The 24,886-nt window shown below is 43.8% G+C and overlaps 1 protein-coding gene across 2 annotated transcripts in view; it reads right to left on the bottom strand.

Moving 5' to 3' along the window:
- The window catches only part of DCP1B (decapping mRNA 1B), a 53,590-nt gene extending 50,904 nt beyond the window's left edge, over positions 1-2,686 (bottom strand). For both annotated transcript variants that reach the window (XM_036252831.1, XM_036252829.1), the window contains exon 1: positions 2,537-2,686. In XM_036252831.1, coding sequence (XP_036108724.1) covers positions 2,537-2,686 — 150 coding nt within the window. The remainder of the gene's footprint in view (positions 1-2,536) is intronic.
- Positions 2,687-24,886: the final 22,200 nt, after the last annotated feature.

The raw sequence follows: 24,886 nt of genomic DNA on the forward strand, positions 1-24,886 counted from the left end.
TATATCTTACTAATTATTTTATGTTAAAAGAAAAAGGGAACTATGTCTCCATTTACCCTCTAAACCGGTCTTTCTGTCACACATACAGCATCCAAGCCACCTATATTTCAATAAATATCAAATGCTTGGGCCTCATATCCAGAAACTGTGATAACACAGAAAGCCTTACTAGCTAGAAAAAAATAGGACACTAATCATTGATGCAGTTTCTCAAGCTGAGCACTTTGGTAGGGTATTTAGCAGCATCTCTGGCCTCTACCCTCTAGATGCCAGTAACACCTTGCTCTCAGTGAGACCACCTTTTTCTCCAGACACTGTCAAACCAACTCGTTGAGAACAACTGCTCTCAGGGCTGAGAGGAATAACACCAGGGCTATATTCTTCCACACATGGGTATTTTGGGAGAGTAGTCTTTCCTGGTAGTGGGAAGCAGGTCTCGTTCTAACATTTCTATTTCAGTGATGACATACATCTTTCTTAATTTTTCCTTAAAGCAGCTCATTTTCTGTTCACTCTTTCTAATTCCTCCTGCTCTGAATGCCTGGTCGTTCATCTATTTTCAGTGTAATAAGAACTCTCTTCCTTTACACACCACATTCTTTTTTGCATATGCTTTCTCCTCCACTCTCAACAATGTTCTTTACACTTTTATTAGGTTTACATTCAAAGGGCTCCCATCCAGAAGGCCTGAGTGATGGCATATGGAGACAATGGTGACAGTTTGTTTACCTCTAGCCCTGCTCTGCAGCTAAACTGGGTCTCCCTCTCTCTCTTTTTTCCTTCTTCTAGCTAACACAGCCTTGAAGATTAGTACTTTGAAAGAATGACCTTTTACTGAATGAATTATGCCCTGTCTGAAGGTAACAAATCCAGGAAGCAGGAAAACATAATCCTGTAAATAATACATTGTGACACTTCTGCCTTTTCATGAGGTTTTAGTCCAAGGGTTTCACTGGGTATCTAGTAAACCTATGTAATTAAAAAGTATCTGTCTCAAAAACCTGTAGGAAACAATTGTTACTCAAGAGGAATGTTCTCCTCTGTGTTTCAGGATTTCCCAGCCTCTAATCCTGGTGTCAAGTCAGTTTACAGAACTACACACCCTCGATCCTTATCTGTACACTAGAATCACCTTAACAGAATTATGACATTATGCCTCTGGCATTTTTCTATAGAGCAGTATAATAGCCATGTGTAGAATGTGTTTGCATTTTTTAAGCTGCCATTTATGAAACAGTCCACTACGGTGCTCCATGTCCTTTATATAAAGACCCTGAAAACTAGGGAGAAATAACCTCTGCAGACCAAGTGGTATACTTCCTATTACAAAACAGCGAATATTAAAGAGCCCTCCTCCCCCACTCTTTTTTGGGGGGGGAGGGCTGGGGGGGATGGTGTTGGCTACTTGGAGAGCAGCCCTAAGACTATTTCAGTAACTTTCCTCAGTTTAGAATTTAGGGCAGAACTGTTCCCTCCTTTCTTTTTAAGACTTAACTTTTTATCGTTTTATTTTTGCGAGTGATTTTTCAGGTGAATAAGTATGTAAATAAATGAATGTGGGTGTTTAAAAATACATGAATTTGTTCAATATGAATGGTTTCTTGCTTATATTTTGATGTTTGATACCTTCTTGGAGAACATATTCTTTACAAATCTGAAATCCATTCATCCAGGCTCAGTGCTTTATACTGTTTTGTAACTTATTTAAAAGTAATGGCTGGATGGTGATATAATTGACGAGTTAATATTATTTGGACAAAAATCACTAGGAGGTAAAAAGAAAAAAAAAATCCACCTCTCTGCATTAAAAATCCACTTCTAACCTGCAGGAGGGCTCACGTGTCTTATGCTCCTACCCCATTCTAATCGTAAGAACAACTAAATTGCACTCCATTGCTATTTATTGGGGTTCTGCTTGACAATACTAAAATACTTTGGCTCCCAAATGGACTCAAATAGCAAACTCATTTTCGGCCTTGGGGGGCTATACTCTTTGCCAGAGAGTCGGCCTCCTTCTAAGTGCCAGCCCCAGCCCCAGAGTCTTTTATTCCCGGTGTTGCTCGGTCCTCGGTGTATGCTCCCCGCTACCGGGTCTGGCCGGTCTTCGTCCGCCCGGGACCGGAGTCGCAGGACCACAGCTCTCCTCTCACGCTCGTCCCCTCCCCCGCCGCCACAGCCCCGCTCCCCTGAACGGTGCCGGATCCCGCTTCCGTCCTCCGAGCGCCTCGGTCTTCCGGCCTCGAGGCGCGGTCCTCGCTGTCCTTCCGCTCTCGGGTCCCGTCCCTGGCCGGCCGTCTCCCAACGTGGGGTGGTGCAGGGACTGAAGTCTTGCCCGTTTCAGAGGGTGTCACAGATCGGCCTCCCTCCCCTAAACCCCAGGCCCACGGGCGCAAGCCCCCCAACTTCGGCCCGGAGCCCGCGAGCCACTACTGTGCACCTCCATCCTCCAGGCGTCGCGTCCCCTCCCCACGGGGGCTCGAGCCGGCGGGAAGACCCGTCCCCACCCGCCTGCCTGCACCGTCGCGTCCGCACGCACCCACTCGTTGGCCCGATGGCCGAAAGTGTACAGAGCCACCTGGCTGGCCACGTCTACGATGCGGTTGATATAGGGGTCGTGGCGCTGCAGGGCCGCCAGGCTGATGTCGCGCCCCTTCCCTACCGGGCCGCGCGCCGCTACCGCCGCCATCTTCCCTCCCTGCCCGCGCCGCCCGCGCCCGCGGCAGCCACTCCAGTGGATCGCCGAGCGGGCGAGCGCCCGGCCACCGAGCTCCGGCGGCCACCGCGCGCTCGGCGTCCTTCCTCCCCTGCAAGGCGCGACCAATCGATGGCCGCGCTCCCTCCCGCGGAAGATCGTTGCCACTGGCAACCGCAAGCCGGCCCCCCCCCCCCCCCGGACTGTCTGCTCGCTAACGGAGCCCGGAGCTGCTCGCGGTGGAATGCGTCTCTTGGATGTGTCCAGCCTTGGCGTGTCTTCCGTTGAGCGCTCAGTGATCGGACCTCGTACAATAATAAATAAGCCTCTAGCATTAAATAACCGAAGAGAAAGAATTGTGCTTTCTGTCTGCTCACTCAGTGGTTCTCAGAGTGTGGAAGCGGAGCCCCCTGGAGGTTCCTGGACCCTTTCAAGGGGTCTGCGAAGTCAAAATCGTTTTCATGGCAATGCTAAGGCTATTGGACTCGCGCTGTGTTGACTTTCGCACCAATGGTGCAAAAATGGTGGGTGAAGTGCAGGTATCTTATCGTGCATCTAGGCAGGGGCTCCAAACTGTGAAAGCCAGTGTCACTTGAAAGAGGTCTTGATAAAGCAGTAAAAATTATCTCAGAGGGGCGGGGGTGTGGGGACTGGAAGAGATTCTCCAAAGAACGTATATGCATAGCACAGGGACACAGACAACCGCGTGGTGAAGGCGGGAGTGGGGGTTCGGGGTGGAGGGGCTCAAAGGAGGGGATGGGGGACATCTGTAATAGTGTCAACGATAAAAATATAAATAAATAAGTCGTGGAGATATAATGTACAGCACAGGAAATATAGTAAATAATATATAAAAAAATTTAAGCCCAACTCTTTGGAACACTTAAAATTCTGTGTGAAAAATAGGAAGTATGTACAAGGCATGTGTGCTGAATACCGAAGTGCCCTGTTTATCTCCAGGCAAACACTTCTGAGCTTGAATTGCAAGCTGAACTAGTGTTTTCACTTTTATTTTCATTGAACACTCTTTTTACTTGAAAGAACGATGGACAAACTTTGGTTGTTCAGACAGGTATTTGACAGACATTAAAAACATACACCTGCCACTTCCAGGAAAACAAGGGACAATTATTGTTGTCAACGGTAATTTTTGAGCTTTCAAGTGAGAATTTTAAGTTTAGAAAACATACACCCATCGCCATGAGCTTGACAGCTTCTCAATACTTAAAAGTCTTTTCTGATGTAGTCAGTGGGCATTTGGAAAGTCTGTGATGAGGAAGTTGCTCTTTAAGCCGTGGGAGAAGGTGAATGTTTGTCACTCAGGTATATGCATAACTGCATGTTCATTTTTGTTTCAATCTTTCAGTAAGCCTTTAACATTTCTTTTGTAAAGGAGTTTATCCCTGAGTCTTGGGGCCTTTGGGCAAAGCCTACCTTCTGATCATTTCAGGGAGCATCAATACTGCCTCGCTGTCTCCCTAGCAGTTGGTCCAATGTCTTGTGCTGAAGGGAGATTTAATAAATGCTTATCCTATTGAACTAAACCATGTATTAGTTGAACTTTTACTCATTAAATGTTGGTGTTTGTGTTTGTGTTTGTGTTGTTGTTGTTATTTTTTAAGGCTCATGGTTTATAGAATACTGAAATCCAGATTGGGTTAAAAGAATATACAATAGCAAGTCTTGATCTTTTGGGTTCACATTCTAAGGAAGATGGGAAAAACAGGATTAAGAAACAACAACCACCTTTCCATATTGTAAAGAAAAAACCTTGAAGATTAAAAATCACACCATAAAGAATATATAGTTTTGTTTTCTTTTTTAAATTTTCTTTTTTTCCAAATTCTTAAAGTTCTAAACTTCTAGGATGAAGACAAACTTCTATCTAGTTTCTACTTGAATAATCTATGTTTGTAAAATCAGGTCATCATCATTTATTCAAATATATTAAATTACAGGCCCTTATTAGTAAAAGACCATTTAAAATAGGCAAATTCTCTTTTAATCCTTATAACTTCAGCTTCTATTGATTTCCACTGTGTTTCCAGAAGCTTCCTCATGATACTTTGAACAAATATTAGTAACTTTGGGGTTTTATGATTATTTTATCATTGCCATTATGAGATAAAATCTATGCTAACACTTGGTACTATGAAGATATATGCCAAATTTTAAAATAAGTTTGTAGCGTGATTAAAAAAATAATAATAATGTATGGGTCTGGGATCTTTATACCACTGCAATGACTAAGATAAAATTAAACATTTAATCGAGCAATGTAATTGTAAGAACACAGGCTAAGTTGTTTGAAAATAGGAATATAACTGAGAACTGTTTGGTTTTGTAGCCATATATAAATATTTGTATACAAATATAAACTGATTTTATGGCATAATAATCAAAAAACATAAATACACAGTCTGCTTTATTAGGACTCTTCGTTACTGTGTAAATCCCCTCTAAGTTTTGCATTTGACCTGGAGTAGAATGTATTGGAGTGGAGGGGAAACAGGAGCTTCTCATAAATGACTTGTGCCTGTATGAATTGCCCTTTTAGCTAGAGATTTCACACTAAAGGCTGACAAAAGTGAAGAATTAATGCCCTCTTTCTCTCAGGAGGGAAACAGCTTGAAGCTGTGTGTTATCAGTTGTTTTCAATGCAGGGTGTGTTTCTTTTCTGAGCAGCAGAGCACAGTGGAAAGGGCACCCCCTGGAAAGGGAAAGGAGTTCACCTCTTTTTATCTGTGTGACCTTCAACGGGTGGCCTAACCTGTAACTCAAGGATCATAATATCTGCCCTATCAATTTCACAGAGTAAAGGAGATCAAGTGAGAAGATGCACCTGAAAAAGAAATTGCAATCTGTTTAGTGTTCTGCAAATGAAAAAAGCTAATAATAAGAATACCATTAATATTTCGAACAGAAGTCCAAAAGGGAGCCTTCATATGCAATTACTTAGCCAAAGTTCAGGTCATTTCAATAAAGTTCTGCATAAGTGACAAGGAACAGATTAATTCTCAAGGCAGTTCATTCTCAATACTTTTATAAGTTAGAGGATGTGAGCTAACACTTATTTATCAGAAACTTCACAATCAGAGAAATAATATAGAATATTTAGCTCTGTGTTACACAAGATTATAAAGGGATTAAGATGTGAAATGGTCATCAGAGAGACTTGGAGCAGAATGAGAAGGGGCAGATGTGGGGGAGAAAGAGGCCTATTGGGGGAGTCTTTGCTAGAGACTGTAAAAAGGGTCAGAACTTTTCCATCTAGGCCCAGCAGCTGCTTGGACTGAACCTGTACTAATCTGACCTGGAGAGGGTCTGGGTGATCAGAGCTCCTTGAGGAGGACATCATCCATGCACATCCTCTCTTTTTTGTTTTTGTTAATCATCACCCAAGGATATATTTTTTCCTTTGATTTTTAGAGAGAGTGGAAGGGATGGAGGGAGGGAGGGGAGAGAGAAAGACAGAGAAACATCAGTGTGAGAGAGACACATCAATTGGTCGCCTCCCAAACACGTCTACTGGGCAGAAGATGAAACCTGTCACCCAGGTACATGCCCTGGACCAGGAATCAAACCCAGACCCTTCGCTGCCTGCTCCAGCCAATGCTCTAACTGCTGAGCCACACTGGCCAGGGTGATGCACATTCTCTTTTGATCTCTCTTTACCTCTTGTTGCCAGTCCCATAAAATCTATTCATTTTACTGTCATTGGCACAGCAGTCAGGTGAAGGCCTTGGGATCTCTATAGTAACATCTTTTTAGTTGCTTCCCAATGCTCAGAGCATGCTACGACACGAGGAAGTGCCTTTAATGCCACACAAAGAGATAGCAAACTTAAAATGCAAATAGCTGACTGTGCTAACTAATATCAGCACCTGGCTACCAAGGCAGAGCAAGATGGGGAAAGGTGAGTTGAGACGGCAGAAGACAAATCTTCCTATTTTTCCAGTGCACCGTGGAAGGGACAATGGAAGTTGTATAGATGGCGTCTGCCATATCTCTGAAAACACAGGCAGCTCTGTGTCACAAAACTGAGGAAGTGGTTATTTAATATTCATATAAAGAAGCTTTGTTCTGGGGCAGAGCAGAGGTTTGGGGGTTCTTAGTGGATTGCCCCTTAGAACAGGGATCTGAGTTGCCTCTCACATTAGCTCGGTGTGTGCGGTTGGTTCATTGGTAGGAGCACTAAGGTCATACAGGGATGGCCTTATGATTATTTGATTTGAACAGAGAATGCACTGTTCTAGGCAAGTCACTTCACTTCTCTGCAGAATAAAGGGGTTGAATTAGAAGGGCGCTTCCCAATTCCAAATTTTGTGGCAGTCTGTTGAACCACCTCTATTCATGTCAAATGCAGCTCTCTTGACAAACACGTAGATGAGCCCAGAAACAATAATGCACAATCTTCCCAATGTGCATTAAAATGAGGTCAAGGTAGCAGTCCATTAAGGACTTTTTAATGTTATATAAAATGAGGGCTGAATACTTCGATTAAGAGAGAGTTTCTTTTTTTCTTCTTCTTCTTTTTTTCATTTGTTGAGTTCTTTCATTCTCAGAGGAGAGCAGTCACTTTGCGAGGACAAATGTCTATAGGTGGCCTCCTGCTACGGATGATCAGCTCTCTGCAGATTTTTAATCTAGGTGAAATGCATATTTCAAATTATCTAGGATGATTTAAGTGGCAGTCTACAAAAAGCAGTCCGGGAAAAATGTCAGAGACTCCTGGGTGGAATATGTTTGAAGAATGTTCTATTTGCTTATTATTATTATAACCTACCATGACAGTGCTTTACTTTGTGGTTGATTTTTCTCTTTTTTTAAACTGATGTATGAAGCCCCAGCCGGGTTTCTAAGTGGTTAGAACACTGTCCCCATACACCAAGGTTGCAGGTTTGATCCTTGGTCAGGGCACAAACAAGAATCAACTGATGAATGCAAAAATAAGTGGAAAAACAAACAAACAAACAAACAAATAAGTGGAAAAACAAATCAATGCTTCTCTCTCTCTTCCTAAAATCAATAGGAAAGAAATTTAAACTGATGTATGAAGTGTCAGAGGAAAACGAACTGCAAAATATTGTGCTGAACTAAACTTCAGTCCAAGGTGGGAGGCTTTGGAAAAACACTTGGCTCGGTCAGGAGGTAGGACTTTAAACATGGGCAAGAGGCCTGAGGAGAGGTACAGAATCTGCTGTCTTAATGCTAAGACTTGAGAACATTTCCCAGCCCAGAGCCCCAAGCCTATCACAACTGGGCTCTACTAGGTCGACAAACTTCAGTCCACAGGCTAAATCGGGCCTCTCCCTGATTTGTAAATGAAGTATTATCAGGGTGCAGTCATGCTCATTGGATCATCTATGGCTGCTTTCACCCTACAACAGTAGATGAGCTGCAAAACCTAAAATGTTTACTATCTGGTTCTTTACAGAAAAAGTTTGCTGACTCCCAGTCTATATTATTTAAACATGTCAATAAATAATTTATAGTGGGGACCTCCCATGTGCTCAGTAGACATCCAGCTTGTGCACACTATAAGCACACAATAGATTGGAAAAGGGACTAAGTATGGAGCTTGTTTTGTTGTCTCAGGGAATTAAAAATCTTGTTGAGGAGACAAAGATTAGCATGCATGAAAAAAAAAAAAAAAGGTGAACAATAAAAGATAATATAGAATCAAAGTTTAAGTTGTGAGGTATTGACAAGTACCAGAATTTGGAGAAAGGGAAGGAGGATCAGGGAGCCCTCCAGTAGTTGGAGAGGCAATATTTCATATAACAAAAATTCCAGGACACAATAAGAATGTGGATACTCCCTTGAGATCCTCTGTAATTGGATTTGACCTGTATTTCTACTCTAGTGTCATTTAAGTCCCTGATACATTTGGCCTACTGCTTAGGGGATACCTTAATGACCAGAACTATTTTAGAGTAACTTTAGATAACTGATTTTTCTGGGACACGGGATTCCTTTGAACTCCCTAAACTACAGAGAATTGAATCTAGTCATAGTTGCATAATGTCTTTCTTTTTCGGAGGCACTATAGTATAATGGTTAAGAGCTTGAGCTTTGGCGTCAAGGACACCAAGGTCTACATCCTGGCCCATCTCCTTCCTTGAGGGGTTCCAGAAAACTCTTGGTCTCAGTTTCTTCATTTACAAAATAGGGGCAATAAGGCTGCCTACCTCTTGGGGCTGTTGTGAGAACTAAACAACATACTGCGTGTGAAGTGCTTAGAACGTAGAGTGTCTGGTACAGAAATAGGCTGCGCGAATGTTTAGTCGTTGACCACTGCTCTTGATAACAAGCTCTGGATCTGGGACAGAGTTACACTCACTTCCAGAACTAAAGTTAGTACTTTGCAGTTTATAAAGGCACTCATATCCTCATGCAAAGTGCAAAATTACTGCTCCTCGTTTTTCAGTTTACTAAGGGTTGTGATTCCTTTTTTTTTTTTTTTTTCCCCTGTATTGATTTTAGAGAGAGGAAAGGAGAGGGAGAGAGAGATAGAAACATCGATGAGAGAGAACATTGATTGGCCCGCCTCCTGCATGCCCCCACTGGGGATCGGGCCCACAACCTGAGCATGTGCCCTGACCAGGAATCAAACCGGTGACCTCTTGGTGCATGGGTTGATGCTCAACCACTGAGCCACACCAGCCCGACATGGTTGTGATTCTTAATTTTTCACATTGTCACCATTGCCAGGCCCCTGATTTATCTACGTTATGTCCTTGAGCACCTTGGGTCAGGGAGCAGTATATAAACCTACAGACCTACACAGATCTGATGTGCTGCAGGAATTTGGGGTACTTTCCGGGTCTTCACTGACTGTCTCCAGAGGTCAGGCAGGTTGGCAGCGGGACTCGCCCTGTGGATTGCCAGGCAACATCCCCGCAAACTCATTCCTGTGATTATAGAAGAAATCATGTAGAAACCATGCCAATTTTCCTTATCTGTAACAGGGGGATAATAACATTGATTTCTGTGACTATCGTGAGTATTGCTGAAAGAGCTCTTTGAAAGGAACACTTGAAATGTTTTGATGTAATCATAAGACACGAGGCTTTATAATCAGGGTCTGAGCGTCCAAAGGAGGCTCCGCTTCCTCTGTGGACGAAGCCGGCTGATAATGTTGCCTTTGTTTTCCGTGAGGTAATGTGAACATGAAAGGCCAGGGTGTTTTCTACATTTCCTGCTGGGAATAAACAGCCCGCTCCAGGGTCTGACCTTCATTCTGTTCCGAAGCCTCCTAGGAGCGGTGACCGTGAGCTCTGCCAGCCTGCCCACGTCGGCACAGGGCTGCTGCCTCTGATGGCCTTTAATATCAGTACAGTTTTCAAGAACCGCAAACACTGAAGCCACAGTTCGGTTTTGTTATTAAGAATTAGTAAGTGTGAGAATTAAGAATGATATGGGCTTTATAAGAAAACAAGAAACTGTCAGAAGAGCAAACATCTTTATTTAACCCAAATAAGCCACGTGAGGTCTGACCTGGGAGAGCTCTTGCCATACCCCACGCCAGCTCGTCCCGCCACTTCCCTGTGAAGCAGGTAGCAAGTGTCTCTGTATTCGCTTGTCACGTAACCTTCACGTTTAATCATTTGTTCACGCAATGAATATTTATTAAGCTCTTGAGAGCGGACAGGCGCTGGGCTGGGAGCTGAGGACACCACAGGGAGCAGGACAGCATGCCATGCCCGCCTGCAGCCTACGTCTGACCGGAGGAATGGACACCGGAACGGAATTGCAACGTGGGGTCGGGGCTAATGACACGTCCGGAATGCTATTGAGCACATGCAAGAGGCACAAGAGACGTTTCAGTTTCTTTAAATGAATCGTCAAATATTATAGAACAAAGGTATTGTCTATTCCTTCTTTGTGCCCAGAGGCTGGGTCCTGATCATTTTTAGATTGAAAGACTTCTCCTGGGTGGTTTGGCCTTTTGGCCTTACAGAGGATCTAGAGACTTGTCTGAGTTGTGCCATTGTCATCATCCTAAAGCCACTTTGATCCCCATTGACCTTGGAACACAGCAGGTGGAGACAGACCCTCCCAAGAGCCATCCTTTCCTCCTTGGGGACTACCAGGTCCTGGCCCAGGTATTTCCCTATGTGACTAGTATGTCCTTGGATCCCCAATAGTTCCACCTGCTCCTTGGAGTTTCACTTCCTAAAAGGACAGACTGGATTTTCTACATGTTCACACCTGTCACGAAGGCAGGTGGAGGAAAGCATGCCAGTCTACGAAAGGGCTAGTTTACCAGGCAGTGGACTCGTCTGTGATCTCTGGCCCTTTCCCTGGGCCTGAAAGAGCAGCTGCACTAACTAGGTGTACTCACTGGGCCCTGTTTATTCCTCCTTGTCTTCCTGAGGAGCCGCACCCTTTTGTTTCCTTCGCTGCATCCCTCAGAGTAAGTGATCGTGTTGGCTTATTACAGCCTCAGGGTGGCGGGGCTGAGAGTCCACACACGGAGCTGCAGGAGGCCCCGCTTCACCTGGGCACGATGCTGGGGCGTGAAGGAGGGGTAGGGATCATTCCTACGGATTCAAGTTGGAATTATCGCCAAGATCAGTGGTTTCAGCTACCTTTGTATGGAAGACACCAAAGCTAGAGAAACGGCTTTTGTGAGGTCACGTCAGCTTAGAGTAGAGAAGCCTAGAGCGGGAGCTGTCAACCCTGGATGCACATGAGAAGGGCTGGGGACATTCAGAAGGAAGTACCAACGACCAGGGCTCACCCGGGCTAGTTACTCACACTCTGAGGATGGCCCCTGTACATCTCAAAGTGATTCGAACTGCAGCCAGGATGGGAACAGGCAGCCTCTGTGCCAAGGGCAAGCTGACTGGGTTCAAATCTGGCTCACCTAGTGTGGGGACTTCGGCAGTTTATTTATCCTGTGTAAATCTCAATGATCTTCGCTATGAAATGAGGTTACTAGTGATACCTACATTGTAGGAGTGTTGGTGAGGTTTAAGAAAATACAAGTAAAGCACCTGAAACATCAAGCACTTCATAAAAATGATTCTGGAGATTGTTTTTGGTAATGGCAGAACAGGACTACACATGATTTCTAGGCAGTGCTTTTTATACCATGATCATGTTTAAGGTCTGTGCAGATCAGTTCAGTGGGAAATGGGGAGCTTCACTCTTTAAAGTGATTTCCATCACACACACACACACATACACACACACACACACATACACACACACACACATACACACACACACACACATACACACACATGAATGGCCTTGTTTCTTAAATTAAAAAAATGATTCTTTTTAAAAAATTGTTTTCTTTATTGATTTTAGAGAGAGGGGAAGGAAGAGGGAGAGAGAGATAGAAACATCGATGAGAGAGAACATCGATTGGCCGCCTCCTGCATGCCCCCCACTGGGGATTTGGCCCACAACCTGGGCATGTGCCCTGACCAGGAATTGAACCGGCGACCTCTTGGTGCATGGGTCGATGCTCAACCAGTGAGCCACACCAGCTGGGCTGATTCTTCTTTTTGAGGCCTCTTAAATTTCACTCAAGTTCAGTCTCCTGTTTGATATATTTCATTTATTTATTTGTTCAGTCATTTGTTGTTTTATTTGACAAACATTTGCTGGGTGCCTACTAGGTGCCAAGTGCTACCTAAATATTTTCAGTATAACAGAAAAATTAAATACAGACCCTGCCTTCCAGGAGCTTAAAGTCGAATATAGGAGATACACTAAAACAAATTATTGTGTCGTGTAGTTATTATAATAACAGGTTTGAAAAAAAAAGCTCTAAGAACAGTTTCTAGTGCTCCAGGCAGTCTGGGTGACCAAAATACCATTATATTTTTGGTATTACCTAACGTGTCAGATGCTGGCTTCACCCAAAGACACTGATTGAGTTGATATGGGAGTGATCTGGGCATCAGGATTCTTAGAAGCTCCCAGGTGATCTTACGCACCAAGTCTGGGAACCACTGATTTAGAAACTCCTGCTCGTTAACGATGTAAGTCTGGAAAGAGAAATGAGCTAGCTGCTTCAGAGGCTTCTGGGACCTGGCTTGGCTTTGTGGAATTTGGAATTTATTCTCTGGGCATTGGGGTCCAACTGAAGATTTTTAAAGAGAAAAGTGAAATCTAAATTTCAGGAAGAGAGTCCTGACTGCAAGGTAGACAGGGGTAGGGCTGCAGACCGGGTAATCCATGCAAGAAACGAAAGTGTTTTGCTTCTGCTGGTTTCCAGCTTTGAAGTTTCATCGTTGCCTTCTTGATAAACATTTGAAGAGTTCAGTTGATACATATTAGGTTGGTCTTTAAGTGAGGGCCGCTCCTTCAAGAACTCTCCAGCATTTATGGATTTCAAAATGATACAGAGGTGAGCTATCACACTAAAAAAAAAAAAAAAAAAAAAAAAAAAAAGGACACATTTGTAATTACCCAGATAATTAAATAAATCATTAAGCTTCCAAATAGAATTTTTTTTTTTTTCAGCGAGGGAGGAGAGAAGGAGTAGACTGGCTACTTACATTGATCCAATTACCTGGAAAATTGCCAGATATCTACTTAACATTGTGATGTGATGATAGCGTTTGTTTGTTGGGTTCTTGGGGGAGTGGGGCAGGGCTTATTTAATGCTTCTACTACTCGAAACATATTTTTACCATTGTTCAGTCTGTGGAGCTAATATTACTCTGGTGGTGAGATGATTGGATTCATTTGCCTTGTGCTCTATCAAATCCAGTTGTCAGTTGAGTCCCGTGCCAGACTCATCATCTCAGTAAAGAGACAGAAGACGACAGGGAGAGCCTGGTTGGAGGCACAGGTCCTGGCCGGAAGGCAGAGCACAAAAAACTAGAAAAACCCTTGGTCGCCTTCTAAACTGCCCTAAAACAATACTACTGTCTCTACTAAAGCGAGGTCCTGAATATTTTTCACAACCCTTAAAATATAAAAGGCATTTTTTATCTCAAGGGTCATACAAACACAAGCCACTGGCCAGAGTTTGCAGAGCCCTGGTCTGAACAATTAAAACAGCATACTAAGGGCTAATATTTGCTGTGTAGTGTAATATTTGCTGATTTCCCTGCTGTAAATGCTCCTATTATGCCTTGATTTCAAAGAGCAACATGACTATTTCATGTTGGGAAGGGGAGGTGGGAAAGAGACCACAGTAACACGATGTACTGTGTACAGCACTTCACAGTACAGATGCCACAGACCCAAGAACTCCGAGAACAAAGACGATTCTTACAGGTAGTAAAATAGTTAGGAAGTGATGGATTTTGAGTGTTTCTTCTCTTTGTTTTTAATGTACTTTACTTAATTGAAAGTTTGCATTATTTAATTTTAACACTGGCTTATGTTGAACAATTGGCTCACATCACTTCTGGAAATTTAAGTCTTTTCTCCCAGTTGGTCCGAGCTGGCTCCAGCCCACGGCTGCCAGGGAACGGGAACTAGGCTGTCGAGAGGCAGTGGGTAAACGTGAGGCGGAGGGAAGACGGAGTTCGTGGCTGTGGACACAGCGGTGTGGGCAAGTGCGGGCACCACAGTGACGTCACAGAGCTAATTCAGTCCCTCTATCTGAATAAGCATGACTCGACTAATTTGGGAAGAAAACTCAGTGCAGTGTGACCAAAACCTGGCATGGACAGAGAACTTGACTAAATATATGGTAAATCAGATTTTAAAAGCACAGTATTCGAGTTTACATGTGAGTACAACAATCGTGGTAAAACAAAGAGAGAGCTTTTCCCTTACCGTAAGGTAGGGTGTCGGGGTTTCTTTCCTAATTTAGCTCTCCAACAAACATGCAAATATCCTGAAACCAGCTAAGCAATGGTCCCAAGTCCCTCACTTAAAAAATATTTAACCCTCCCTTAAACATGGCCTGGTGAGGGAGTAAATTTACTCCACAGACAGATGGGATTCTTGATTTCTGAGGATAGTATTGAAAGCAAAGAGGTAGAAGCCGAACTGGGCGACACCCTGAGTCACTGCTTCAGCTCTGAACTCGGTGTCTTTCAGGGCTTGGAATGGGGCGGAAAGGACACTGGGCAGGGAGGAAGAGGGGAAGGGAGGAACAGAGGTGGAGATGCTTGAGGATGGGAGATGGAATTGGGATGGTCTCTAATGCAACATGTTATTTTTGTAAGGGGATACTGTTTTTATTTTACATGTGACTTACTTTTTTTTAAAATTTTTCCCCCAAACGGGATTTATTTTTTATTGAATTTATTAGGGTGACATGGGTTAAAAAATTATATTGGTTTCAGGTGTACATTTTATAATACCTATCTGTATCTTGTTTTTGTTATTTTTATCTTCAACCGAGGACATTTTTCTATTTTTTGTTCAGATAGAGTGGGGGGGGGGGAGAAACATTGATGTGAAAGGGACTCATCAAGTGTCTGCCTCCCGCACGACCCAACCAGGCCCGGGGACAAACTGCAACCGAGGTACGTGCCCTTAGCGGGAACCGAACCCGGGTCTCTCTGGACCGCAGGCCGACGCTCTAACCGCTGAGCCAATCCGGCCAGGGCTGTATATTGTATTGTGTGTTTGCCATCCAAAGTTAAGCCTCCTTTCATCACCATGTATCCCCCCTTACCCTCTTCTACCTCCCCCACTCTGATAATCACCATACTGTGGTCTATGAGTTTTTTGTTGGTTTAATCCCTTCACCTTTTCACCCAGCCCCACAATCTGCTCCCTTCTGACAGCCATCTGTTTTCTGTGTCTATGCATCTATTTCTATTTTGTTTTCTTATTTAAAAATTATTTTCTTTATTGATTTTTAGAGAGAGAGGGAGAGACATCGATTGGCCATCTCCTGCATGCCCCCCACTGGGGATCAGGCCCACACCTGGGCATGTACCCTGACCAGGAATTGAACCAGCAACCCCTTGGTGCACGAGTCAATGCTCAACTGCTAAGCCACACCGGCTGGGTGTCTGTTTCTATTTTGTTTGTTAGTTTGATATGATTTCAATCTTCTTAAATGTACTAAGACTTGTTTGGGTCCTAACATGTGGTCTATCCCAGAGAAAGTTCAATGTGCACTTGAAAAGAATATATATTCTGCTGCTTTGGGGTGAAATGCTCTGAAGATATCAATTAAATCCATCTGATCTAGTGTGTCATTTAAGGCTGCTGTTTCCTTGTTGATTTTCTGTCTGGAAGATCTATCTATTGATGTCAATGAGACGGTAAAATCTCCTACTATGACTATATTACTGTTGATCTCTCTTTTTATGTCCATCAAGATTTGCTTTATATATTTAGGTGCTCCTATGTTGGGTGCATAAATGTTTATAAGGGTTATATCCTCTTGGATTGGTCCTTTTATCATTTTGTAGTGTCTCTATTTGTCTCTTACTATAACCTTTGTTTTAACGTCTATTTTGTCAGATGTAAGTATTGCTACCCAACTTTTTTCCCACATAAAATATTATTTTCCATTCCTTTAATTTCAGTCTGTGTGTATCTTTCCTTTTGAGGTGGTCTCTTGTAGATAGCATATATATGGATCTTGTATTCTTATCCATTGGTTTAAAAAATTTTTTTTAAATTAATTTTTAGAGAGAGAGAAAGGGAGAGGGAGAGAGAGATAGAAACATCAATGAGAGAGAACATCGATAGGCTGCCTCCTGCATGCCCCCCACTGGGGATTGGGCCCACAACCTGGGCATGTGCCCTGACTGGGAATCGAACCGGTGACCTCTGGGTACATGGGTCGATGCTCAACCACTGAGCCACACCATCTGGGCTGACCTAAGTGTTTTGATTGGAGCATTTAAGTCATTTACATTTAAAATGTTTATTGATAGATATGTATTTCTTGCCATTTATTATTTTAACTATGTTCCTCTGTTATTTTATTTGTCGTCTTCTTCTTAAGGAAGACCCTTTAACGTTACTTGTAATACTGATTTGATGGTAATGAACTTCTTCAGCTTTTTCTTGTCTGGGAAGGTCTTTATTTCTCCTTCAATTTTAAATAATAACCTTACTCCGTAAAGTAGTTTTGGTTATAGGTCCTTGCTTTTCATTACTTTGAATATTTTATGCCAATATCTTCTGGCCTGAAATGTTTGTGTTGAAAAATTAGCTGTGGGAGCTCCCCTAAGTAACTAACTGTCTTTTTCTTGCTGCTTTTAAGATTCTCTGTTTTTAACCTTTGTGCTCGCTCGCTCTCTCTCTCTCTCTCTCTCTCTCTCTCTTTCTTTCTCTCTCACCTGAGGACATTTTTGCATTTATCCTCAGACAGAGTGGGAGGGAGACAGGGAGGAAGAGCGAGAGAGAAACATCAATGCGAGAGAAACACACCAACTGGTTGCCACCCACACGACCTCAACTGGGGCTGGGGACAAACTGCAACCGTGGTACATGCCCTTAGCAGGAACCAAATCTGGGACTCTCTGGTTCACAGGCCAATGCTCTAACCACTGCGCAGAACTGGCCACAGCAACCTTTGACATTTTAATTATGATGTATCTTGGTGTGGTCCTCTTTGGGTTCATCTTGTTTGGGACTCTCTGTGCTTCCTGGACTTGTATGTCTTTTTCCTTCACCAAGTTAGGGAAGTTTTTTGTCATTCTTTCTTCAAATAGGTTCTCAATCTCTTGCTCTCTCTCTTCTCCTTCTGGTATCCCAATGATGCAGATGTTGTTATGCTTCATATTATCCCAAAGATCCCTTATATTATCCTAATTTTTAAAAATTTTGTTTTCTTTTTGCTACTCTAATTGGGTGTTTTTTCTACCTTGTTTTCCAAATTGCTGACTCAGTTCACTGTTTCATTCAACCTACTCTTTATTCCTTCTTTTCATTATTTCAGATATTGTATTCTTCATTTCTGGCTGGTTCTTTTTATGGTTTTTATGTGCTTTTTCATGCTGTTGTAGTTCTCGCTATGTTTCTTGATCATTTTTATAACCATTTTTAAAACTCTATATTTGATAAAATGCTTATCTCCATTTCATTTAGCTCTTTTTCTGGAGATTTATCCTGTTCTTTCATTTGGGGCATATTTTCATGTCTTCCAATTTTAGCAGCCTCTTTGCATTTGTTTCTATATAGTAGGTAGATCTGCTGTGACTCCCAGTCTTGGTAGGGTGGCCCTGTGTAGTAGGTGTCCTGCGATACCCAGTGGCACCCTGAGCTGGGTGCTCCAGGAATGACCCTTGTGTGGATTATGTGGGTCCTCCTGTTGTAATTGATTCTTGATTGCTATTGGTCCATTTGTGCATGGGGTCAACTCTCAGGCTGGCTTACTGTGAGGATCATCACCACCATATTGTATGAGCAGCTATGCAGGTGCTGACCACGTGGAATGGAATCCATCTTAGCAGGATCTGGTGCCTGCTAAGATGCCCCTTTGGATATGCTGCTCATAAAGCTTGTTGGCTCCTGTTCTGTTGTTGTCTGAAGCTGGCCACTGGGTGTGTTGGTTCTGGGGCCTCTTGGGAGGGACTCTGGTGCAGGCCAATGCCAGATGCTGCCTGTGACTGGCACTGGGCTACCTGTTTGGAGTTACCAAGTGACCCACAGTTTGTATCTCCCTCTTCTGGGCCTGGGTGTGTGCAGAAATGACCAAGTTTCACACCAAGTCTGACTTTCACCAGCCCTGGGCCCAGAGGCCAGTTAGAAAATGTTCCAAGGTACCCCAAGGTTTGCTTCTGCCTGCCTCTGCCTGCTAGACTTAGTCACTGAAAGAGCCTCTGGTGGTACATGAGTTTCAAGAGGTAGGTTCTCAGTGAGTCACTAGGAATGGGTGAATGATGTTCACCAGATTGATATAGGTTCAAACTCAGTGCCAGTGCTATGTCTGAGGCTACTTGGCAAGTGTCCCAGGGAAACCAAGTCTAGCTGCCACCCACTAGGTGCCTGCGCACCTTTAAGGTGGGACAAGGTCTCAGGGAGTCATCAGGGTAAAGCCAGCAAGATTTATCAGGCCCAAACAGACCATGATTTTTTAATTTTTAATTTTTTTTTGTTACAGATGTTTCTCCTTTTTTACCCCATTGGCACTCCCCTCCCCACCCTCCCACCCCGTCCCCGGCTTTGTTGTCCATGTCCATTGGTCATGCATACATGCATATAAGTTCTGTGGTTTATCTCTCCCTCCCCCCCCCCCCCCGCTCTTCTGAGGGATGCCAGTCTGTGCCCTACTTCCATGTTTCTGGGTCTACTATATTCCTCAGACTGTTATGTTCATTATATTTCGTATATAAGTGAGATCATGTGGTATTTGTCTTTTTCTGCTTGGCTTATTTCACTTAGGATAATACTTTCCAGGTCCCTCCATGTCGTCTCAAAGGATAAGAGATCTTTCTTTCTTACAGCTGCATAGTACTCCATTGTGTATATGTACCACTGCTTTTTTATCCATTCATCTACTGATGTACACTTGGGCTGTTTCCAAATCTTAGCTATTGTAAATAGTGCTGCTATGAACATGGGGGAACATATATTCTTTCTGATTGGTGTTTCAGGCTTCTTTGAGTATATTCCTAGAAGCGGGATCACTGGGTCAAATGGAAGTTCAATTTTTAATTTTTTGAGGTAACACCATATTGTTTTTCATAGTAGCTGCACCAGTCTGCATTCCCACCAGCAGTGTACTAGAGTCCCCTTTTCTCTGCACCCTCACCAACACTTGTTGTTTGATGATTTGTTGATGGCTGCCATTCTGACAGGTGTGAGGTGATACCTCATTGTTGTTTTAATTTCCATCTCTCTGATGATTAGTGATGTTGAGCATTTCTTCATATGTCTCTTGGCCATTTGTATGTCCTGTTTGGAGAGGTGTCTATTCAGCTCCTCTGCCCATTTTTTAATTGGGTTCTTTGTCTTCCTTTTGTTGAGTTGTATGAGTACTCTATATATTTTGGAAATGAACCCCTTATCTGATGTATCATTGGCAATGATGTTCTCCCATACAGTGGGTTGCCTTTCCATTTTAATGATTGTTTCTTTTGCTGTGCAGAAGCTTTTTAGTTTGATGTAGTCACATGTGTTCATTTTTTCCTTTGTTTCTGTTTCCTTAGGTGATATATCAGTGAAGATTCTGCTCTGTATGATGTCCGAAATTTTGTTGCCTACATTTTCTTCTAGAATTTTTATGGATTCATGGGTCACATTTAAGTCTTTTATCCATTTTGAGTTTATTTTTGTGTATGGTGTAAGTTGATGGTATAGTTTCATTTTTTTGCATGTAGCTGTCCAATTTTCTGAACACCATTTATTAAAGAGGCTGTCTTTACTCCACTGTATGCTCTTGCCACCTTTGTCAAATATTAATTGAGCATATTGCCTTGGGTCCATTTCTGGGTTCTCAGTTCTGTTCCACTGGTCTATATGCCTGTTCTTGTGCCAGTAGTAGGCTGTTTTGATTACAGTTGCTTTGTAGTATAACCTGAAATCTGGTAATGTGATCCCTCCAACTTTGTCCTTCTTTTTCAAAATTGCTGTGGGTATTCGCGGACTTTTTTGGTTCCATATGAACTTCTGAAGTATTTGTTCTAGTTCTGTGAAATATGTTGTTGGTATTTTGATGGGGATTGCATTGAATCTATAGATTGCTTTGGGTAGTATGGACATTTTAATGATGTTAATTCTTCCAATCCATGAACAAGGATGTGCTTCCATTTTTTTATATCTTCCTCTATTTCTTTTTTCATGTCCTGTAGTTTTCTGCAAATAGGTCCTTTACCTCTTTGGTTAAGTTTATTCCTAGGTATCTTAATTTTTTTGCCATGATGGTAAATGGGATTGTTTTCTCAGTTTCCCAGACCATGATTTGACTGTGTTAAGGAAGGGCTCTGCACTGGTCAGGTGTGTGAGGGAAAAATGGCCCCTGTCTTAGAGCCACACAACCCAGTCTGTCCTAGATTCTGCTAGGAGCCTGGTCTCAGCAGGGTGGGGCCACCTGGGGTCAGGAGGATGGGGCTAGTGGATTTCCCATGAAGGGGAGGTGCCAGTCAGTCTTGAGAAAAGGTGGTGGGGAGTGGCCCTCGGCCCAGAGCCACAACTCTCAGTCAGCCCTTTTCTTGGCAGGGTATAGCCACCAGGATTTGAGATGGTGTGGCCACCAGGAGCATGGAGAGTGGGGTTAGTGGATCTCCCACGAGGGGAGCACCAGTCAGGTTCATGAGAAAGTGACACCCCCTGAGTCTGCCTAAATCATTACACCCCTCCCCAGGTTGATGACTCCTCAGCAGGGCATGAGCTCCACTGGGTGGGGCAATAGGGAGCCCAGAGGGTGGGTCTACTGCATTCTCCCAAGTTGATGCCATAAGAAGGGGAGTGCTCCACCCAAGAAAGATGGTTTCTGTGGTGGAGGAGAGTGGCTCAGCGGGGGTCCTGGTCGCTATCCCTTTAGGTCTCTTCACATGCCAAAAACCCCAGTCTCTCCTCCCTCAACGACAGTCCACTCTGCCCTCCCCCCACCATAGCCCCAGGTAAGTGCCTGCAAATGAGATTTTGTGCATTTGCCCTGTAGAAGGGTAACTGTATCTCTAGTAGACTCCTATCTCTCCCTGTCGGACAGAATCCCTGCTGATTTTCACAGCCAGATAGAATGTGGGCGCCTCTTCCAGGCTCTTTTGCTCTGAGCTGGGGAACTCGATGTGGGGTTGAGATCCCAGTCTTCCCTGGAGGAACCTTTGCAGCTGAGATATTCCTCCAGGATCTCAGCCACAGCTTGTCACAGAGGGACAAGCTCTTTTTGCGTCGTTGCCCTTCCTACCAATCTTGATGTGGCTTCTTCTGAAATCTGTGGTTGTAAGACTCGTCTTCAATGAGTCTTCAGTTGGCTATTCAGGTTGATTGTTCTATATTTTAGTTGTAATTCCAGTTTGGTCTTGGGAGGAGGTGAGTGTAATGAGCACCTAGCCCACTGCCATCTTGGATCTCAGGATACTGTTATCTATAGTGCTCATTTCGTTTGCTCACAGATAGTTTTTAGTGCCTATAATATGTTAAATAATATTTAACATGAAATACCTACCACTGAATGTCATTCTTACTATATCAACGGTAGATGGTTTTATGTTTCTATTTATTTCTCATGTTTTTTAACTTTCAGTAGAGAGGAGCCATTTGTTAAATTTCTTTTTATGTTTCTTACTATATAGTCTTGTTCCATCAACACAGTGGGCAATCTTTAAAATAGTATTAAGGACAAACATAAAATGGCATACAATTCTTTAAGAGTTTTTCTCTCTCTCTCTCTGACACACACACACACACACACACACACACACACACACACCTTCTCTTGGAGCTGAAGAACAGGAAGGAACAGGATCCCATCAACAAATGCCCTTTGATGGTTATCAACAGAAATAATTGCTAACTTTGAGGACTGCCCGTGTGCCAGATACCATTCTAAGCACTTTATGTGCATTACATCATTTAAATATCAGAATAACTTGATAGAGCAAGTACTAATATTATACAGATTTGTCACATAAAATCATGAGGGTGGGGAAGATTGAATAAGTTGCCCAGAGTCACTCATGGCAGGCGGGAGAGCTGGTATGGTTCCCTACCACTGTTTGCCTTCAGACCTCTGCTCTGTACCATTAGCTCTAGTACCTCCCTTCCCAAATCCTTTCATTAGGATAGGTTTCCTGAAGCAGGTCTAAGTGGAGTTAACTTCAGAAGGAAAAAATAAAAATAGAAGGTACTGGGGAATGGGAGAAGGTGGACGACTTAAGGCAACAACAAACACGGTGGAAAAGAAGATGCTTTGCATTTCCCCAAGTCTGTAAGTACACTCAGCTAGAATGAAATGGCTGAGTGGACAGAAGGGAAGACAGAAGGGATTACTTGGTGGAGGGCTATGGAGGGAATAAAATGAGACATTGTAGCTGCAGAATAGAAGCACTGAAACGACACTGAATCTACAGCATCCCAGGAATGGAAGAGAACGTGAATGCCATCTGCCTAATACATAACTTTGTGCTGCACCTTGACAAGATGACTTCAGCCTGCTGAATGCCTTTGGAGATGGAGAACTCTTTAGACTCTGTCAATAGTTGATGCATTAGAACGTTTTCCTGTAGGAAACTCCCCTTTGCGTCCCTGTAACTTCTACTCCGTGGCCAGGAACTGATTTCTTGAGATCATCCACAACAAGTTTCACAGAATAGTTCCTAGGGTAAATATGGAAATATCCATATGTAGACTGTTTTTCCCCAGTAGTGAAATTATTCTCAGGTACTGACTTAACAAATGCTCCCTAACCACTGATTTTCAGCACATTTCCTATCAACTGGCTCTGTGCTATTAGTAATAATAGCTGATAGCAGCTGAATGGGTGTTTGCCACGGGCCAGGAGCTTTGTATGTATTATTTCCCGTGTTGTCATTTCTATCCTACAGTTGAGGCTCAGAGAGCTGAAATAACTTGCTCAAGGTCACCCAAGTTATGGACAGAGGAGTTGTAATTTGCATATAGGCAGCTTGGATCCAGAGCTAGAGTATCTAACAAACAAACCGTTCTGCCTGGTGTAGAGAGCCCTGGAAGGTCGGGTGTTCTTCATGGACGTGCCAGTGGTACTGTTCTCCGCTTAGAGGGGCTCTGAGCTTGGTTTAAGGTTCTGTTGTCTGCACCTTGAAACTCTGAATACGTTTTGAACAGGGAGCCCTGCATTTTCATTTTACACTGAGCCCCGAACATTATTAACTGGCTCTGGGTCTGCTACTGAAAACAATCAGCCTGACAAATAAGCCACCTTTTCCAGGGGGTGATTTAGTGTTCTGTGGATCTGAAGGTTTGGCGCTATTTTTAAAACCCACTCCCCATTCTTCGGGTCCTGATCTCCCTACTAGGAAAGCCCGGTGGGCACCCGCCACAGGTGGGGTGCAGGGGGTGGTGTGGGTGGTTCCTTCTGCATCTTCAGTGCCGCGAGTGGAGGATTGGCCGAGTTCCGGCAGGGATGCTTTTACATGTTGGGGCTTTGTTACTTTCTACTCCTCGACACTGTGTTTTCTGTCAAATGCAATTTATGGGCACATTATAGTGGTTGACAGGAACAATGAGCCTCCAGGACTTCTCGGGGGAAACTTCCACCCGCCAAGGGAGCGCTTCCTCCTTTCGGCTCCGTGAGCCCGCTGTCCTCACTGGCGCCTGGGCCGTTGTCAGCGCCGGGACGCAGGCTCCGCAGGGCTGGCGGAGGAGCCTGAGCAGCTGCCGCTGGAGCCTTCGGACACCGGTCCAGGGAGAGTCAGCTGGGAGAGGTCACCGCGCCTCCGATGTCGCTCTCCGTGGCTCAGCACATCCAGTTCAACAACACTGTCTTTCTAAGGAAATGTGGCCCAGCCCATGGGTGACACTGAAGGAATAGGACAAACGACATACAATAGCATGCATTACCCCAGCACCTTATTGGTAACTTCAGTCGCCTGTTAGGATGCCCCCCCGCTGACCGGTCCTCGTTTAGATTGTGGGTGCCTTCAAAGCACTTGACTCAGAGTTAGGACAGCGGGGTTTCCAACTGGCGTTATCTTGCCCGATTAAGTGAGGGCTTGATATAAGCGATTGCTAAGTCCTGTGCTTCATATCCAGCCCAGGAATTTTATAAGGTAGCATATTTGGGAAACGGACAGACTTTTGAGCTTGAGTTGTCTTGTTTTGACTCAAAGTGCATTGGCTGTTAATCAGTAAAGAGATATTTTCTGAGGTCTTTTATTTTCTGCGCTGTGAGTGCAGTACCAGAGTAATATGTAGCCCCTTCAGGCACACAGGAGGCTCGGTATGAGAAAATCCCATAAAAGGTTGCTTTCCTGGCTTGCCACGTAGGACCGTGGAATCTTGGCTCTGACACCAGGCAGGATCCACCTGGGCCAGGTATTGTATATGACATCCTAACACAGGGATGGAGATTCAGCTGCTAGGAAAGAAACCCCAGAATAACAGTGAATTAAATGGAGGCAGACATTAATTCTCTTTCAAGCAACCTAGAGTTTCACAGGGTCAGACACACAGGCCCCTCCTACCTTTGCTCCTCCACATCCAGACCATTGCCTTCACCCCCCTGGCTCAAGATGACTCCTACCGTGTTCATCGTCCAGGCACCAGGATGAAAGAAGGTGGATGAAAGCAAGGTGCACCCATCACTTTCTCTCCCAGCCCAACCGAAATTTAGTGTGTTGGAAGAGGGGACATGTATTCTTTCTCCTGGACAGCCAC

The sequence above is a fragment of the Molossus molossus genome, unplaced genomic scaffold, assembly GCF_014108415.1.
Source record: "Molossus molossus isolate mMolMol1 unplaced genomic scaffold, mMolMol1.p scaffold_m16_p_10, whole genome shotgun sequence".
In the NCBI taxonomy this organism is placed as follows: domain Eukaryota; kingdom Metazoa; phylum Chordata; class Mammalia; order Chiroptera; family Molossidae; genus Molossus; species Molossus molossus.